At 35.1% G+C, this 17,379-nt stretch overlaps 1 protein-coding gene across 1 annotated transcript in view; it reads right to left on the reverse strand.

Annotated features, from left to right (window-relative positions):
• ALMS1 (ALMS1 centrosome and basal body associated protein) overlaps window positions 1-17,379 on the reverse strand; it is a 140,294-nt gene that overhangs the window by 106,106 nt on the left and 16,809 nt on the right. The window contains exons 3-8 of the mRNA XM_031467275.2: window positions 11,862-12,057; window positions 9,954-10,071; window positions 8,720-8,820; window positions 6,684-6,802; window positions 6,428-6,577; window positions 1,716-1,875 (exon numbers count right to left, since the gene is read on the reverse strand). Of these exons, the coding sequence (XP_031323135.2) occupies window positions 1,716-1,875; window positions 6,428-6,577; window positions 6,684-6,802; window positions 8,720-8,820; window positions 9,954-10,071; window positions 11,862-12,057 (844 nt within the window). The remainder of the gene's footprint in view (window positions 1-1,715; window positions 1,876-6,427; window positions 6,578-6,683; window positions 6,803-8,719; window positions 8,821-9,953; window positions 10,072-11,861; window positions 12,058-17,379) is intronic.

Here is a 17,379-nt window from a genome sequence, read left to right on the forward strand (position 1 = left end):
AAAAGGAGTAATCAAAATTTCTTTGAAAAGATCAACAAAAGTGACAAAATTAGGCTAGATGAGAGAGAACTATATTAAAATCAGGAATGAAAGATGGGTCATTCTTATCAATCTTAACAAAATAAAAAGGATTATATGGGAATACCATGAACAGCTATACAAATTAGATAACCTAGCTGGAATGGACAAATTCCCTGAAAAACATAAATTAAGAAAACTGATTCATGAGAAATATAAAATCTAAATAGACTTTAGCTAGTAAAGAGATGGGATTAGTAATTCCAAAACTTCTACAAAGAACAGGCAGCTCCACAGTGACTTCAATCCAAGAAGAATGAATACCAATCCTTTACAAACTCTTCCAAAAGCTAGAACTAGAATTCCCAGCACAACTTATGATACAAGTGTTACTCACGTATCAAAACCCAGTATCTATTACAAATATAATCATAAAATTCCTTTAAAAATTACTGGTAAAATGAATCCAACAACATAAATAAAAGACTATATGCCATAACCAAGTAGCATATATAACCAGGAATGCAAGATGGCTTGACATATGAAAACTAATTAATAATGCACCATAACATTAGAATAAAAAACAAAAACCATACAAAAATTATAAAAAATGCAGAAGAAGCATCTGACAAAAATTAACATCCTGCCACTCTAAAAACTACTAATAAAAGGGGACTTCAATCTGATAAAGCGCATTTACAAAAATCCTTCAGCTAACACGATAAAAAACTTGATACCCTCCCACAAAAACCAGCACAAGACAAGGTTGTCTGCTCCTGCCACTACTATCCAGCACTGTAGTGTAGGGTCTAGTCAGGGCAATTGGGGAAATGAAATATACAAAAAGCATCCATACTAGAAAGGAAGAAGTAAGACTATCTCTAATTGCTGATGAGATATATATTCTACATATTTTTACATATAAAAATTATGAGAAAACCACACAAAAAAATGATTAGAAATAATAAACAAGTAGTTCAGCAAAACTGTAGGCTACAAGATGAACATACAAAATTAAACTGTATTTCTATACACTAGCAATGAATATTCCGAAAGTCAAATTCAGAAAACTTTTCCTTTTACAATAACATCAAAAAGATTAAAATATTTGGAATTAATTTAATGAAGAAGTATAGGAGTTGTACACTACAAAACATTGTTGAAAGAAATGAAGAAGCTGTAAATAAAGAGAAAGACATCCCTTGTTCACAGATCAACTCCTTTTGCTTCTCCTTGGTCAGTTCCATCTCCTATTCACTTCAACATAAATTCTAAGCCTTCAACAAGTCACTCTCCTCAAACCTCCTAACTCATCTCCACCACTCTCCCCCCGTCCCTTGGCAGACAATCTTGCTTTCTACCTCAAAACTAATTTCTCAGTTTCCTCTCCAAAAACTTATTTGTATCCACTCTTGTGCTCATTTAATTCCCTTTTCCCTTCAAGTCACAGAAAGGAATATAGAAACAAATTGACTCTAATATCAGACTCTTCCATCTAATTCAGTTCTAAACATTGTCATGAAGAATGCAATGAAAAATCAAATGGTTCATGAATAAAAGATCTAGGGATTTATAAATACACTTAATCCAAAGTTAACATTATTGCAGGAGTTCAAAAGTTAAAAAAAAAAAAAAAGCCATAGCAAGGTATTTTTAACAAGCTAGCCATAAGGACACAATACCCACATCTCTAATACCTGTTAAATGTTTGAGAGTCCTTGGCACAGTGTCAGGAGACACCCTCAACATTCTGAGATCTGAAGAGTGATACTCCAACTCTCTAGTTGGCTTATGAGGAAAAAATGGAGGTGATACAGATGAAAAAGATTGATTAATGTCCACATTAGAATGATCTACCTGTGAAAAGAGATTAAAAATAAAGTAAGATTAATTTTACACTTCATCCGCTAAAAAAAAAAAAAACCCTCATTTTTACGCAAATAAGTACTAAGCATTTATACCAGCTCTTTAAGATCATATTCTCAACTCTCCTGAATTCATATACAGGTCATATTTTGTTTGTTTAACTCCAAGAGGGCTCTACAAATTATTCTGAGGATTTGGCAGTCTGCTTGTATAGAATATTACAGATAGGAGACCTATAAGTGTTCTATTACTCAGAAGTTTAGTCCTTTCAATAGTGTGATCATTGCAGGATTTGAAATATGGTAATATTCTTAACAAGCTCAAGGATTTTTTTTTTTTTTTTAAGAGAGATGTGTTATGGGAAGACAAGAGGAAAAGGAGGGAAGGGAGAAAAGGAATATTTTCAAGAAATCCACAAATGTTTATAAGAAAAATAAAAGCATCAAAGAACTGTATCTGTGATCAGTTACCAAAAAACAAGTCCGAAAATTTCTTGAAGCAAAAGTAGTGGGAAATATAAACTAATGAAGTAAAGGTTAAATGCTGAAAAAGAAGCTCTTGAAATTTTACCACATCCCAATTAAGTTCTTGCTAAAAAAGAAATTAGAAACTATTATTAGTGATGCTGGTACATAAACATACACAACTTTTCAACAAATTCAGTTATACTCTCATATAAAAACAATACACCACTTCTATGTTTATTTTCCTAAAACGGTTATTGCAGGATTCCTTCTCAGGAGAGAGTCTAAAAATGTACATAAGTATAAATTTTTCTACCCTTTTATAAAGGTTTTTTCACTGTATAGTAATTAACATTCTTTTTTTAAATGTTACTTTTATTGAAGTAGAGTTGATTTACAATGTTAGTTTTAGATGTATAGCAAAGCGATTCAGTTAGTAATGAACATTCTCCAGAAGCTAGCAGGATGTAGAAATACTCTAATTCTACTGCCCATACAGGTTTCTCTAGACCCATGGTTCTGAACTGGGAACAATTTTGCACTCTCCCACCTTCCCCAGCCCCTGCCACCAAGGAACATGTGGCAATGCCTGTAGATATTTTTCACTGTCATTAACTTTAGTGGGGGAATGCAGCTGATATCTAGTGAGTAGAGGCCAGGGATGTTGCTAAACATCCTAAAATGCACAAAACAGCATCCCCACAAAAAAAGAATTATCCAATCCAAAATGACAACGACGCAGAGAAGCCCTGCTGTAAACATAACACAAAGTTCTTAGTTTTGAATTATCCCACTGCTGAAGGAGATGTTTCTGAATTGCAGCTCATTAACATACAACTTACCCTTGAACAACACAGGCTGAACTACTCAGGTCCACTTATACGTGGACTTTTTTTAGTAGTAAATAGTGCAGCACTACATGATCCAAGGTTGGTTGAATCTGTGGATGCAGAAGAACTGAGGATATGGCAGAACTGGGGATACAAGGAGCCAACTGTAAGTTACACGTGGATTTTCAACTTCAGAGAGGATCAGTGCCCCTAACCCCCATGTTGTTCAAGGGTCAACTGTATAGGTCACATATATGATAGGTAAGATACTTGTGTGTGTGCACAAGCACACTGTTTTTAACAGCAGTTTTTCCCTAAAGCTTCCAAATGTAGAGAAAACAATTTCTATTCCAATCTTGCCATCAGTAAAATTTCATTATATCAAAGCTTCAAAATATATAGATATCAGAGTAGGTAATAAAAAAAGAAAATGCAGAATGAAAAAGATGAGATATATTTATTTAAGAGATCAACAGGTGTTTACCACTAGTTGAAAACACGAGGAGTCAGGAGGAAAAAATAAAATCAAGATTGGTTTATCTCCCAGTTTTTAATCAATAATGAAGACAGAATCAAAGACAAGGAAGAAACCAAGAAATGCTAACACCTCTATAAGAACTGGGAATATCTACAAGTCATTCTGATTTTAGGTAAAAGATGAGTTATCCCGACATAGGCAACGTGAATCCGAGGTGATGGGAATATTTATAAGAAAATTTCATGCAAGATAGCATGTAAGTCTACCCAGGAAAAATATAAGGGTCTGAAAATAGAGGTGTTAGCCATCCACAGAGAAAAGAATTTAAAGGTTGAGAGGAAACTAGGTCTTTGGGAGGGAGTGAGGAACCAACAAAACAAAAAGAAATGTAAGGAGTCAACTTTAAATAATATTTAGAGTTACACAGCCAAAATAAGGCATACTAAAACATTATTTATTAGAGAGGCTAAAACAATGTAATATGCTGCTACCAGACCAAGGAGAGAGAAAGAACAAAACATCAAATGAGAGTAGAAATTCCTGGTAAGAGTCTAGTAGTCTAGCTTCAATAAAGTGAAGGGAAGTAACAGACTGGCACTACATAAGAGCTATATACCTTACCCCATTTAATATGATAATGTATGAGGTTGATTATCACTGTTCCTATTTCTTTATGTAGATGAGGAAGGAGAGTGATCCTCTAAAATCATTTACCCAAGATACAAGGCTAACAAAGCACCTAAGCAGGGTTTTGACTCCCAATCTCCATGCTCTTTTCATAGCCCCAAGCTACATCATATATAAGTAGATAACCAAATAATCATTTGGAGAATGATGGGTAGGTATCAACATGAGGCAAACAAGTATGAATGACTCTTCAGAGACACAGACGAGAATAAGGAAGAAACCAAAGAGTAGGCAAGCCTCCTGAGAGCAAGCTGAGCCATGCAGGAAGATGACTGCCATATCTGGTTCCTCGCTTCCCTAATAACAGCATTACATATCTACCAGACCACAGACCAGAGCTAAGAGTGAGAGACAATACAGAGAACAGCATCCTCCCTGAACTGAAAAATATCCTTTAAGCTACAGTTAAGGGCAAATAAAATTTGGCATTGTGTCAGAGTTCATCTCTCAACACGTCACTATTAACAGAATATATATCTTCATTCCTTTCAATATATTTTATATATATGAAAAGCTGAGGTAACTTACAAAACTACACTATCAAAAAATTAGAAACTTGTAAGTTTAAATATGATTAACACTGCTGTATGTTATACATAAAAGCTATTTAGAGTAAATCTTAAGAGTTTTCATCACAAAGAAAAAATTTTTTTTCCTATTTCTTGAATTTTGTATCTATATGAGATGACAGATGTTAACAAAACTTATTGCAGTAATCATTTCATGATGTATGTAAGTCAAAACATTATCCTGTATCCCTTAAAATTTTACTGTGCTATGTCAATTATATCTCAACAAAACTGTAAGAAAAAAAGAAACTCTAACTTTAAAACTGATACTTTGTTTCTCATTCTCATTAAAACTGACTTTGACCAATCTCCTTCAAAACCTTCAGTCTTGCCAAAATAATGCAAAATCTCAGCTTTGGTTTCACTGAAGAACAGTTAAACAGAGAGGACGTTTATGGTGTGATGGTTAAGGATACAGATAAGGTTAGTTTCAAGTACTCTTTCCTCTACTTGCTAAATGATCATGAGCAAGTTTCCTTACCTCTAAGTATCAATTGTAAAATGGGGACGATAATAATTCCCAATGAGCCTCCTGACAGGACTGACAAAAAGACTAAATGAACGGAGGCATACCATGAGTAAACCTCTCAGCATCAGAGCACAGAGTGCTAGCTCTCATTTTCACCCCCACTGTTATTAGATTGAAAAATAGAATTAAACATTGTCTAGAACGTTCACTACATTAAAAATTTTTAATATGTTCAATAAATTGTAAATAAAAAGGAAAGGTTCATCAGACTATCTTTGTTCATTTTCTAACTACTTGAAACTAAAGGTTGAAATATAATTGCAACCCAAACTAGTAGCTTTTCAACAACATACAAATCTTATTCATGGGAAAACAGGAAAAGGAAAGTAACATTAAGAACACCGCATACATTGTCTAACTGTATTTAATGATAACAGAATGTAAAGATATATTATCAAGAAGTGGGACCCAGGTTGGAACTGAAAGTATCAGACAAAACAGGGTGGGCAATGGGACCAGAAGAATATTAAAGTCAAGGGATCCCAGGATCCAGGCAAATGAAGCCTTGTATAAAAGAAAATTTTAACTTCAAGATACCTCTGAAGTCAAATCTTTAAGAAGCTTCTAAAAAGAAATATCTGCATTATTTCAGGGCCTATTCCAAGGCCTGTACATTGAAGGCCAGAGGGAAAAAGAGCCCAAATGAATGCCTCCATAAATGAGTCTTATCTTAACACCACCCCGAAGGTTCTTGATGGCACAATCTGGAAGAGTTAGGATGCCTCAGGATGAAAGGCTTGGGAGCTCCAAAGGGTGTCCTTTTCCAAAGCACCGCAGAACTCACCAAGTCTCATGGTCTACGAGACACGTTTCTTTTAGGCTAACCTCTAACAAATTAATGTAGCATATCCCTGGATATCAGATGAAGACTAGACTACACTTCACAACTTGGTATTAAGGGATATAAATAGTCCTTTACTTTCTCATTTTTCAACTAAAATACTTCCTTCCCTAATGCATAAGAAATATCAAACAGAAAAACTTACAGGCTCCTCAGATTCGCTCTCTTCCTTGGATGGTAGCTGTACCGTAGACTGCCAGTGCAGGGAGCTGTCACAAATCTCTAGATCATCAAGCAAAGTCTCTAAACCTGCTAGCTCAATGCACTCACTGCGCAAGTCACCTTGGTCACATATCTGGGGAATAGTAAAAAGTACAGTAAAAACAAACAACAATACCATTTCCTGAAACAATACTGGAAAACACCCTGCCTCTCCCCAACTATCATTTTTATTGTCTCACCTCTCTTTGTAGTCCAGCAACTCTTTTACTGCATTCAACAGCATTTTCATCTAGGCTACAGCATTCAGTATCATCATCCAGAGTATAGATGTCAGATTCAGCCTTCCCCTGCAGGCCCTCTACAAAATAGGAGTCATTTTGCATAATTGTATGTATCGTAAAAATGGACTTGGCTCCCACAGGCTGGGGGATTTCACCTTGGCCTACATCAGCTTTCAGCAATGTCTCTTGGCCGACTGCAATTAATGATGATGCATCACTGATCACTGCTAAAGCACCTTGTGACTGTGCATCACACACCGCCAAGTTTGCTGAAAAGCTGCTTCCTACTGCTGCAGATGGACCTTCAGTGATGTTACTAGAATTTACATTTTTACCCAAGATACAGCTTGAGGAATCTGCAACTTCTTCAAAGGTTTGCTGCTTTAAATCTTGTAAACCCAAAGAATCTGAAGTCCATACTTTCATTGGATAAATAATGTCTGAAGATCCTAACGTCTCTGTAAGGTCAAGAGCAGAAGCAGATTTTATCTCCCCAATGGGAAGAAACGGTTCGTTGTCTGTATCGTACTGAAATAAAGCTGACTGTGTTTTGCCATGACCAAAAGCCTGTCCGTGAGATTTTTCACTTAAAGAAGATGACTTACGCTCTGGAATAAGAGAAAGTGGCTTAATGACTATTTCCTGAGGAGCATTCAGGAATGATTTTAAATTAGGATGCCAGTACAGGGAGCTATCACCATCATCCTTTTTATACAACAGTGATTTTGAAGCTGCTGGTTCAAACACCCCAGGAGTAGACTGATAGCATGGGTGATTAAGTTTATCAAAGAAAGAATTTTCAGCATAATCTAATAGGGAAAGATCTGAATTATTTGGTTCACTTTCTAGGCTGTCATTTGTTAAAAATCTTTCAACGTCAGTTTGGATATCATTTACTGAACTCACCTTCTCAAAAGGCTCAATGGAGGCAATAACTGCCTGAAAGGCTACACTTTCAGAAGCATCAGCATTTTTCCCACCAAAAGCAGAAGGTGCCTCTTGATTTCTTTCTTCTTGAAAATTTAGCTGTTCTGATGTTTTATCCAAGTTGGATTTAACAGTCTGAAGAGGACCACCTGAAACCTCCATCTTAGAGGTATCATGCCCCCTGGAGAGTATACGTTCTTCTGAACGATCAGGAACTACAACATTCTCAATACACTGTATTTCTGAAGATCTGGGATGTACCTCTGAAAATACTAAAGTATTTCCAGTCTCCTTTAATTCAAAACATTGCCATAATTCTTTCCCCAGATCTTCTTCATTTCTTTCATAACCCTCCAAAGAATCCATTTTTTGTTTCACCTCATTCTCAGTGGGAGCCCTCAAATAAACACTCTGAAAATTATGACTATCAGACATTAAGGGAACACCTTTTCCTCCTCTTTCCAACAAACAAGGAAAGAAAGAATGTGACACTTTATTATTAAAATGAGGAGCAACTTCATGTGGAAAAGAAACATGGTCCTTACTCATTACACATATTTCTGGATGGTGTGAAGCTCCCTGTTTGCTCCATGGCATACATGAAAAAGGGTCGCTACGATTGTCACTTCCCTTAGGAGTTTTATTTTGATCAATTGTGTCAGATGAATCTGAATAAGAATCATAGTCCTTACTGGTTAAATGTTTTTCTGACTGTTGTAAAGCTTCCTGTTTCCAATACTGCACATATAAACCAGAAGCATCAAAACTGTCACTTCCTTTAGGAATTATGTATTCATCACTTGTATCGGATGCAGTTGAAAAAGAAACTTGATCTTTATCAGCTAAATTGGTTTCTGGCTCCTGTATAACTTCTTGTGTCTTCCATGACATATATGAACAAAAAGCATCATAACTATCAGAGTCTTTGGGGGTTTTCAGTTCATCAAGTGTATTAGATGAGACAATCTCTTCTTCAGTCCCTTGTTCAGGAGGTAAAAAAGAGTGCTGAGACCCAACAGCTGTACTACCTATAAGTGGGTGCTGAGATACACGAAAGCAACTGTTACCTAAGTCTGAAGCTACATCTGAGGCTGCCTGGAATAAAGCTTCACTAACTTCCGATGGTCGAGAAAACCATTCAGTGTCTTCAGGCTTACCAGGAATTTCCCTGAAAATATACAGTTAAAAATAAGTAAGTAACACATTGAAAACATTTATTTTTTAAAATACTAACATGAAAATATATAAACTGATATGACTGATATGTCACTGAAATCGGGGTTATTTGAAAAGTATGTTGAAAAACAAAGTCCTAATTTCAAATTCTTTTAGGGTGGCTATTGTGTGAACAAAGCAAATTTTTTGTAAAAAGAGGGTGAACTACCATCCTATGATTCTGATATTTTCTCAGGTTTCTCTCAAAACAATATTGCCAAAAAACAATTCTTTAAATAAAAAATTCAAACTATTTAAAATGTTTAACTTATCATCTATCATAATTTAATATTCATTTAACCTGCATTAATTCTTTTACTAGTCATTTATTATGCTCTTGAAAACCAGTGAGGAAGCGATCTATTTCCAAAACAGTAACCTCATCATTGTTGGTTGACTACTGCGTACAGAAGACTTTTCATAAAAGTGATTTTAAAGCAAACATAGTATAAAGGCAGAGGTTTTTACTCTGTAAGTGTTCACAGTTTTTAATTTAAGGTGTCTTTTTTCTTTTTAAAAGAGGGAAACATATTCTTGGAGAATTCCAAATATGCTTTGGAGTATTCCAGACTTGTCTCCCATTATGACAAAAGGGCATTAATCTGGAATAACTGTTAATTTGGATATGTCTATTAGAAAACTCGTGTTACTTCATAGTCACATATCCTACAACGTAGGAGGTAATTAGGGTCACTCGATATCAAGTGACAACAATGAGAGTGCCAAACAAGTCAGTGACCGTGAAATGAATGCTTTTTACAAAATGGGAATGGGCTGACGGGCAGCAAAAGGGGAGACATATAAGGAAAGAAATTCAGTGTGCCTTCTAAACTAAAATATGCCTAAAATGCTAGAATATATTATTTTTAACAAACTACAGTCACCTGGCTCATTATTACACTTATGTTACTATGTCCAATTAATACGCATCATGTCTTAGGGCCTTGTTACCTTCAGAGTATGTGCTGAGAATATCCAACTCTCACCCCAAAGTCTCACCTGAAGTCATTAATATTAGCAACAACTTAGAACAAGAAAAGAAAGAGTAGAAAGGTTACGTGCAAATAGAAGACTAAATCATCCTACCTCAGAGGTGCAAAGTCTAGTTCACTTTGGTGAAATAAGGAATCAGGCCCAAACTCTGGATCTTTTGTCAAACATGTCAACAAAGGCAAATCAGGAGAAGCAAAACTGTCTTGTATGACTGCAAAGGTTCAAACATAAAAATGTTGGGAACACTGAAAATTGTTTAGCTTATGTAATATTTTAAAGGTCCTAAGTATGCTGCCATCTGGAAATTTCTACAGGCATTATGATGATAACATAACAGCAACAGTAGCAACTACCATTTAGTAGATCCAGGCACTTAACATACAATATTTCATTTAATTCTCATGGCAACCTCTGAACCAATGCTGAAATCATTCTACTAGAGAATTTTGCTTGACATTTTGCTGTGACACAATGCTCACTTTTTTTTGCTATACAGCCTTTCCACTATTAAATGACTCTATTAGAAAGTTCTTTCTTATACCATGTTGAAAACAGCCTCCCTATAAGTTATGTATTCTCATTTTAACCACCAGACTAGGAATTAGAAAACCTTTTTATGAAAGGTCAGCTAATAAATGTTTTAGGCTTTGTTGATCATATATGGTCTCTGTTCCATATACTCCTTTCCTTTGTTCTTACAATCCTTTAAAAATGCTGCAATCATTTTCAGCTGAGGGACAGTACAAAATCAGGCCTTAGCCTGTAGTTTTCAGATCCCTGCTCCAGACCATTATAATACTCATCCCATGGTACTGTTATTTTCTTTTTACTGGATTGTCTTCCCAAAAGAGGAAGTACCTTTCATCCATAGATCCCTAGTGTCAAACACACAACAGGCACTTAGATATTTGTTAAATAGATGAACAAATGAAAAATAAGTTGCTTCCTCTTTAGCGTGACAGTCCTTCAAACAATTGATCATAGCAGAATCTTCTCTTTCAACTACCATCACAGTTATCTCCTCCCACATAGGAACTCTAAAGTTATCAACATCTTTTTTAAAATATGAAACTAAAATTGACTTTGATGATCCGCATCACTGAATACACTGACACTAACATTTTTATTTGGATAGCATGTTTGTGTTTGAAAGAACTTGTTGAATTAACTCCTAACTCATGCTCCTCTATAAAACTCTGACAAGAAAATTCATGTAATCCCATTCCCCTGAAAAAGGTGATTTCTAGAATATGTGGTTGTTGCATTTTCTTCAAGTTTTGCAAATAAACATTTGAAGAAACTAGAAGGAAAAACAAAATAATATTTGCCTGAATTATGCTTTAGGAATGAAAAAGCTGAAATTGAAATATCAACTAAGTATTCTTATACATCCGCAATAATCCAAAGTAGTGCCACAACAATTCTACCTCCTACCATGATGATTTGAAAAATACTTAATTTATCTTTCATAAAGAACTCATCAATCAGTTCCATACTAAACAGAAGAAAGAAGGAAGATCTACTTCAAGCAAGTCATTTAACCTCTTCATCTCAATGTTTGGGTCTGAAAACTTAGGATAATAATGTATGTCTTAGTTAATTTTAAGAATCTAATGAGGTAAGCATGAACAATGTTTTTGATTGTTTTTTTAAAGATCATGGAGCCTCCACCGCTGAGAGAAGTAGTCAAAGGATAATAAATGGTTTATCCCAAGAAAAACTCCAAAAATTCAGGATTGAGGAAGCTACCCACTAGAGAGGGAGTTATTACCTTTGTACCTTCTGAGAGCAACAGGGAGTGATAAAATGAGAAACAACTGCACATTTAACATAACTAGACCAGCTGGCCAGTGTAGAAAACTAGAAATAAGGTAATACCTTTGAGTACGGTTCTACAGAGCTACTCAACTCAAGAAAGGATTTAGATGTAAGATTTGCAGTCCCCCGGAAATATTTACAAATGTGAGGTATTACCATTAGTTAAAGATAAAGAAGCATTACCTAGCAATGGCGAACATAGCAGATCTCTGTCGTGCTCCTTCACTTGATTTTCTGATTGGGTCAGTGTACCTTCCTCAAGAGAGGGAAAGTCTGTCACTTCAGTCCCTTCCTCTCTCACACTAAACCTGGTCTGGGTTGTATCCAAGGTGTGGGAAGAGTCCGTTTCTTGAGGAAGAAGATGCCAAGATTCTGTTCTCTAAGGCAGTAATTTTGAAGGAAAACATGCTAAATCAGTAACTGAGTTACCACACATATTAACATTTAGATTAAAAATGTGCACTCATATAGCATATAGCTTCCTGTTTCACAGCATTCTCATCAAAATTTGGAGAAAGTAAAGCTGTTCTTTCCAGGTTTTTCACAGTATTAGTAAGATTTTAGACCTTTTCCCATTGCTACCCATCTGTTAACATGTTGAAGCACTGGTGTTTCTGCTGTTCTTTAATACTTGCTTCTCATTATTAAAACAATAAATTTGGTTCTTCATGATGAAATCTTACAATTTGATAATATAATAAAACTGAAGAAAGTTTTTCAAACCTAAAGCTACAATATTCTCTACATATGACTACTTTACTGAATTCTTACTAGCTATCCTAGGTTCTAGTAGACTTCTCTGTACATAACATCATATAGTTCATGAGAAGGAAGTGGTAATTTGTCTCTTTCAAATGTCTACTTTTAAATTAGAGGCATGATTCAGAACAACGCTTCTCAAAATATCTATGGGAAGGATCAATTTTGCTTACTTCCAGTTCATCACAGACTGACATTTTATTAAAAGATTAATAAAAATTAATAGGTAACAAGTAAATGATCGGCAAGAGATTAATTTGCGAAAGTATACAAACAGCTCATACAATGCAGTAACAAAAAAACAAATAACCCAATCCAAGTATGGGCAGTAGACCTAAGTAGATATTTCTCCAAAGAAGACATACAGATGGCTAATAGGCACATAAAAAGATGCTCAACGGGGCTAATTATCAGAAAAATGCAAATCAAAACTACAATGAGGTATATCACCTCACACCAGTCAGAATGGCCATCACTAAAAAGCCTAAAAATAATAAATGCTGGAGAGGGTGTGGAGAAAAAGGAACCCTCCTATACTGCTGCTGGGAATGTAAATTGGTGCAGCTACTATGGAGAACAGTATGGAGGTTCCTTAAAAAACTAAAAATAGAACTACCATAGGATCCAGCAATTCCACTCCTGGGCATATACACAGAGAAAACTCTAATTTGAAAAGATACATGTACTCCAATGTTCAGAGCAGCACTCTTTGTAATAGCCAAAGCATGGAAGCAACCTAAGTGCTCACTGACAGATGAACGGATAAAGAAGATGTGATACACACACACACACACACACACACACACACACACACACACACACACACACACACACACACACACACCAGACTACTACTCACCCATAAAAAAGAATGAAATGCCATCGGCAGCAACATGGATGGACCTAGAGATTACCATACTAACTGAAGTCAGACAGAGAAAAACAGTAATCATATGATATTGCTTGTATGTGAAATCTAAAAAAATGATACCACTGAACTTACTTACAAAACAGAAACAGATTCACAGATGCAGAACAGAAACCTATGGTTACCAAAAGGGGGACGGGGTGGGTAGTGATAAATCTGGAATTTGGGATTAACAGATACACACTATTATATATAAAATAGATAACCAACAAGGATCTACTGTATAGCACAGGGAACTATATTCAATATCTTGTAATTACCTATAATGGAAAAGAATCTGAAAAAGAATATATATATATAAAACTGACATCACTTTCCTGTACACATGAAACATTGTAAATCAACTATGCTTCAATTAAAAATATATATATAAAAGATTTCATCAATGAATCCATTAGATTCAGAAAATGTCCTGATAGCCAGTACTATTATAACATTCTAGATTTCCTCCTTAGTAGTTCTAGTCTACCTCTATAGGCTTTGATAAGTTTGTAGAAGTCTGTTTCCTTATGGGTTTTTTTGTTCTTGACTGATTTATAAGGAATGTATATATTGTTTCTATATAAAATTGTTAAATTCAAGATAGAAATCAATTTTATTATGTTTTCTAACCTAATTATTATTTTTTCTCAACCATCTTTACTTGTAGTTTTTCATTATTTAGCTAAAATTTTTGATTAAATAGTGAATTCATTTGACTTTACTTTTTTTAATAAAAAAAATGAGACGATGACATATTGATAGTAACCTACATGCTTAGATTATATAATGTATTGATTTTCATTATTTTGTGAATAGTCTACTGCTGGACTCTTCTTCCTTAACCAACTTAAATGTTTTTAAAGAGAATATAGTTTTTTCTCTTTCATTCCCAAATGACCCACTATCCATAAAAAGAAAGTGTACTGCAATTTAGAAAGATTTCACATTTTCACAAAACGTTTCAAAAAAACAAGACTTCTGTCTTCAAAGAGTTAGTTCTAGTATTTAAAATTCATTATCCAAATGCTCTTGCAGTAATTTAAAAAAAAGATACACAACTATCCACTACTTAATATCCCTTATATAAATATATACAGAGAAAAAACATTGGAGAGGAATATTCTAAAATATTAACACTACTCATCTATGGCTTGTGGGCTTATAGAACAGGAGACCTTCGACACTCCAAAATTTATCAATCTCTTCAATGTCAGATACAATGGTCAAATCTGTAACATTGAATTGCTATTGGAAACATGAACTTTTTAATATTTGAAAATAAAAGAAATATAAGAATGATTACATTAAGTTTTTTCTTCTGAGAGCACTCTTAAATACAGGATAGTGGGCCAATGAATGGATTTTAAAACAAGGGAACTCCATTCACCTTGTGACTCTCATTGCAGTAAAATCTTGGGTTCCCCCACTCATCACTCAGTCCCTCTGACCACGGTTTGAGTCTGTTCCCAAAATGTATTCCTCACTATTGATGAGAGACATAACCATTTGCTCTACTGCCCACCCTCTGACCTCCAAAAATCACTAACTCAACTCTAGCTCTTCAACTGCAACAATATTATAACCTTATGAAGGCAACTATCCTATCACATTTACACTCTTCTTAATTCCTTCCTTATCTGTATTTCCCTCTTTACCACTCTGATAGTTCATAGTCACCCTTACAGTCACAGCCTTGCAAACATCTCTAACTTTCTTACCTTTTTCTCCCACTATCCTATCTGCCTGGCAAAAAATCTGGTTGAACCTTCTTGCCTGAATCCAAGCAGCAGCACGTTGCTGAAGAAAGTACACACCCAGACTGGTTTTCCTTTAGACTAATGACATTAAACCTAAGGGCACTCAGCCCTGCCTGGAAATCCTACTATACTTTCCTGGAAAGTTGACAGGCTAAAATGATTAATTTATAACTTCTCTCCTCAGAACTACTGAAGTTTCCTCCCTCATTTTCAACTGAAGACCTCATTCCTCCGTTAGTAGGTGAACAGCAGGAGATGGTACTTCCTTATCAGAATATCTACATCCCCATTATCTACCCAGATTCTCATCTTGTGACTTAAAAAAAAAAAAAATCTCTCTACCTGTCAAAGGCCTTCCCATCTCATTCTATTTTTTCCAATGACTTCCTTCCTATTTGTGATTCTCCTGCTTTTCCTCCATGCAGTTTCCCTTTCTACTGAATTATTCCCCTCCCTATGCAAAACATACTCTTAAAATTTCCCAACATAAAATAAAATTTTTTAAAATCTCTGTTGACCATCCTTTTCTGCTTATTTTGTTGCTTTGTTTCTTTCACACAAGGATTCCTTGTGTGACACCTTTTTAACCAATATAAAAATGCCCTCAAATCTCTAAATATTTTTGACAGATGTGAATAGGGATGACAAATAAATGACTGAATAAATAAAAACAAATTCTGAGGGAGAAGTAAAGCTCGAAGATACATATTTGGAATTTTTAATTGTACAGATATATTTAAAACCCTTGATCTAGATGGGAACCAAAACATTCCAACATTTCAAAACACTCAAATGTGTAGTTTACTGTACAAGTATAGCACAATAAAGTTAAAAAAAAAAAAAAAGGAAAAGAGATTTAAACCGACCCTTCACTAAAGAAGAAACACGGATGGCAAATAAGCACACTAAAAGATGCACATGATCATTAATCATTAGGAAAATGCACATTAAAACCACAATGAAAGGGAGGAGGAGGTAGCTCAAGTGGTAGAGTACGTATTTAGCATGGAGGAGGTCCTGGGTTCAATCCCCAATACTTCCTCTAAAAATTGAAACAAACAAACAAACAAACAAGCCTTTCCCACCCACCCACCCCCGAAAAAACAACAAAACCACAATGAGACATCTTAATATATCTAAAATGACTAAAATTTTTAAAACAAAACCCAAAAAAACTGGCAATACCAAGCTCTGGCAAGAATGCAAAGCAACTAGAACTCCTATACACTGTGGGGAATGCAAAATGGTAGAGCCACTTTGGAAAACAGTTTGGCACTTTCTTACAATGTTAAACATACAGTTACTATATCAGCCAGCAGTCCCACTCCTAGGTATTTACCCAAAAAAAATGAAACCATCTGTCTACTTAAAAACCTGTAAATAAGTGAAATACTGCTCAGCAATAAAAAAAATTTAAAAGAACATACTATTGATTCATGCAACATGTCTGAATCTCAAAAGCATGTGTGAAGTTAAAGAAGCCAGATTCAGAAGTCAACACACCATAATTCTGAAAGGCAAAACTACTGGGACAAAAATCAGACCAGTGATTGCCAGGGACTAAGGAAGAGAGAGAAAACTGACTACAAAGGGGCACAAGGAAATCTGGGGGAGGGGGTGATGGTAATCAAATGTGTACTAGTCTTATAACTGTATATATTTGTCAAAGCTCATCAAACTGTGTATCTAAAAGAGTGAATTTGGCTGTATTTAAATCATACCTCAATAAACCCAACTTTTAAAAAAATGAGTTTAAAATATCAGAAAATGGAGACTGAAAACTCCTGAAAATTTCACTTAATTGGGAGCAAAATATTAAACGGGGCCATAGCTGGAGGAGAAGAGAAGATGACACATTAGTATTCAAGTTGCTAGAGATGTTAAGTTCTAGACTGTGACCAAGAATGAGTAGGAGAAAATTGGGAGGAGTGGAGGAAAGATCTCTGCAGGTTAGATCAAAGATCCAAGAGTTTCAGATGCTGGATAGGTAATGTAAGCTAAAGTGAAAGAAATTAAAAGAGGACAGTGCAGCAAGAGCTATCGTTTTCAGTAAATAAAAAGGAGGTAATTTGGATGCCAGCAACAAGGATGAAGGAGCAGAATGACCAGGAGAAAAGAGGGGAGAGAATTAGAAAGTAACATAATGCTCCACCTATTCTGAGGAACTCAGGTATAAAGACAGAAGTGAAAAGCTACAGGATCCATCCATGGTTTCTATTTTATAATACAGGGACAAAAGGGAGACATCTATTTTTGGACTGTGCTCGACCATAAA

The sequence above is a fragment of the Camelus dromedarius genome, chromosome 15, assembly GCF_036321535.1.
Source record: "Camelus dromedarius isolate mCamDro1 chromosome 15, mCamDro1.pat, whole genome shotgun sequence".
Taxonomy (NCBI): Eukaryota; Metazoa; Chordata; class Mammalia; order Artiodactyla; family Camelidae; genus Camelus; species Camelus dromedarius.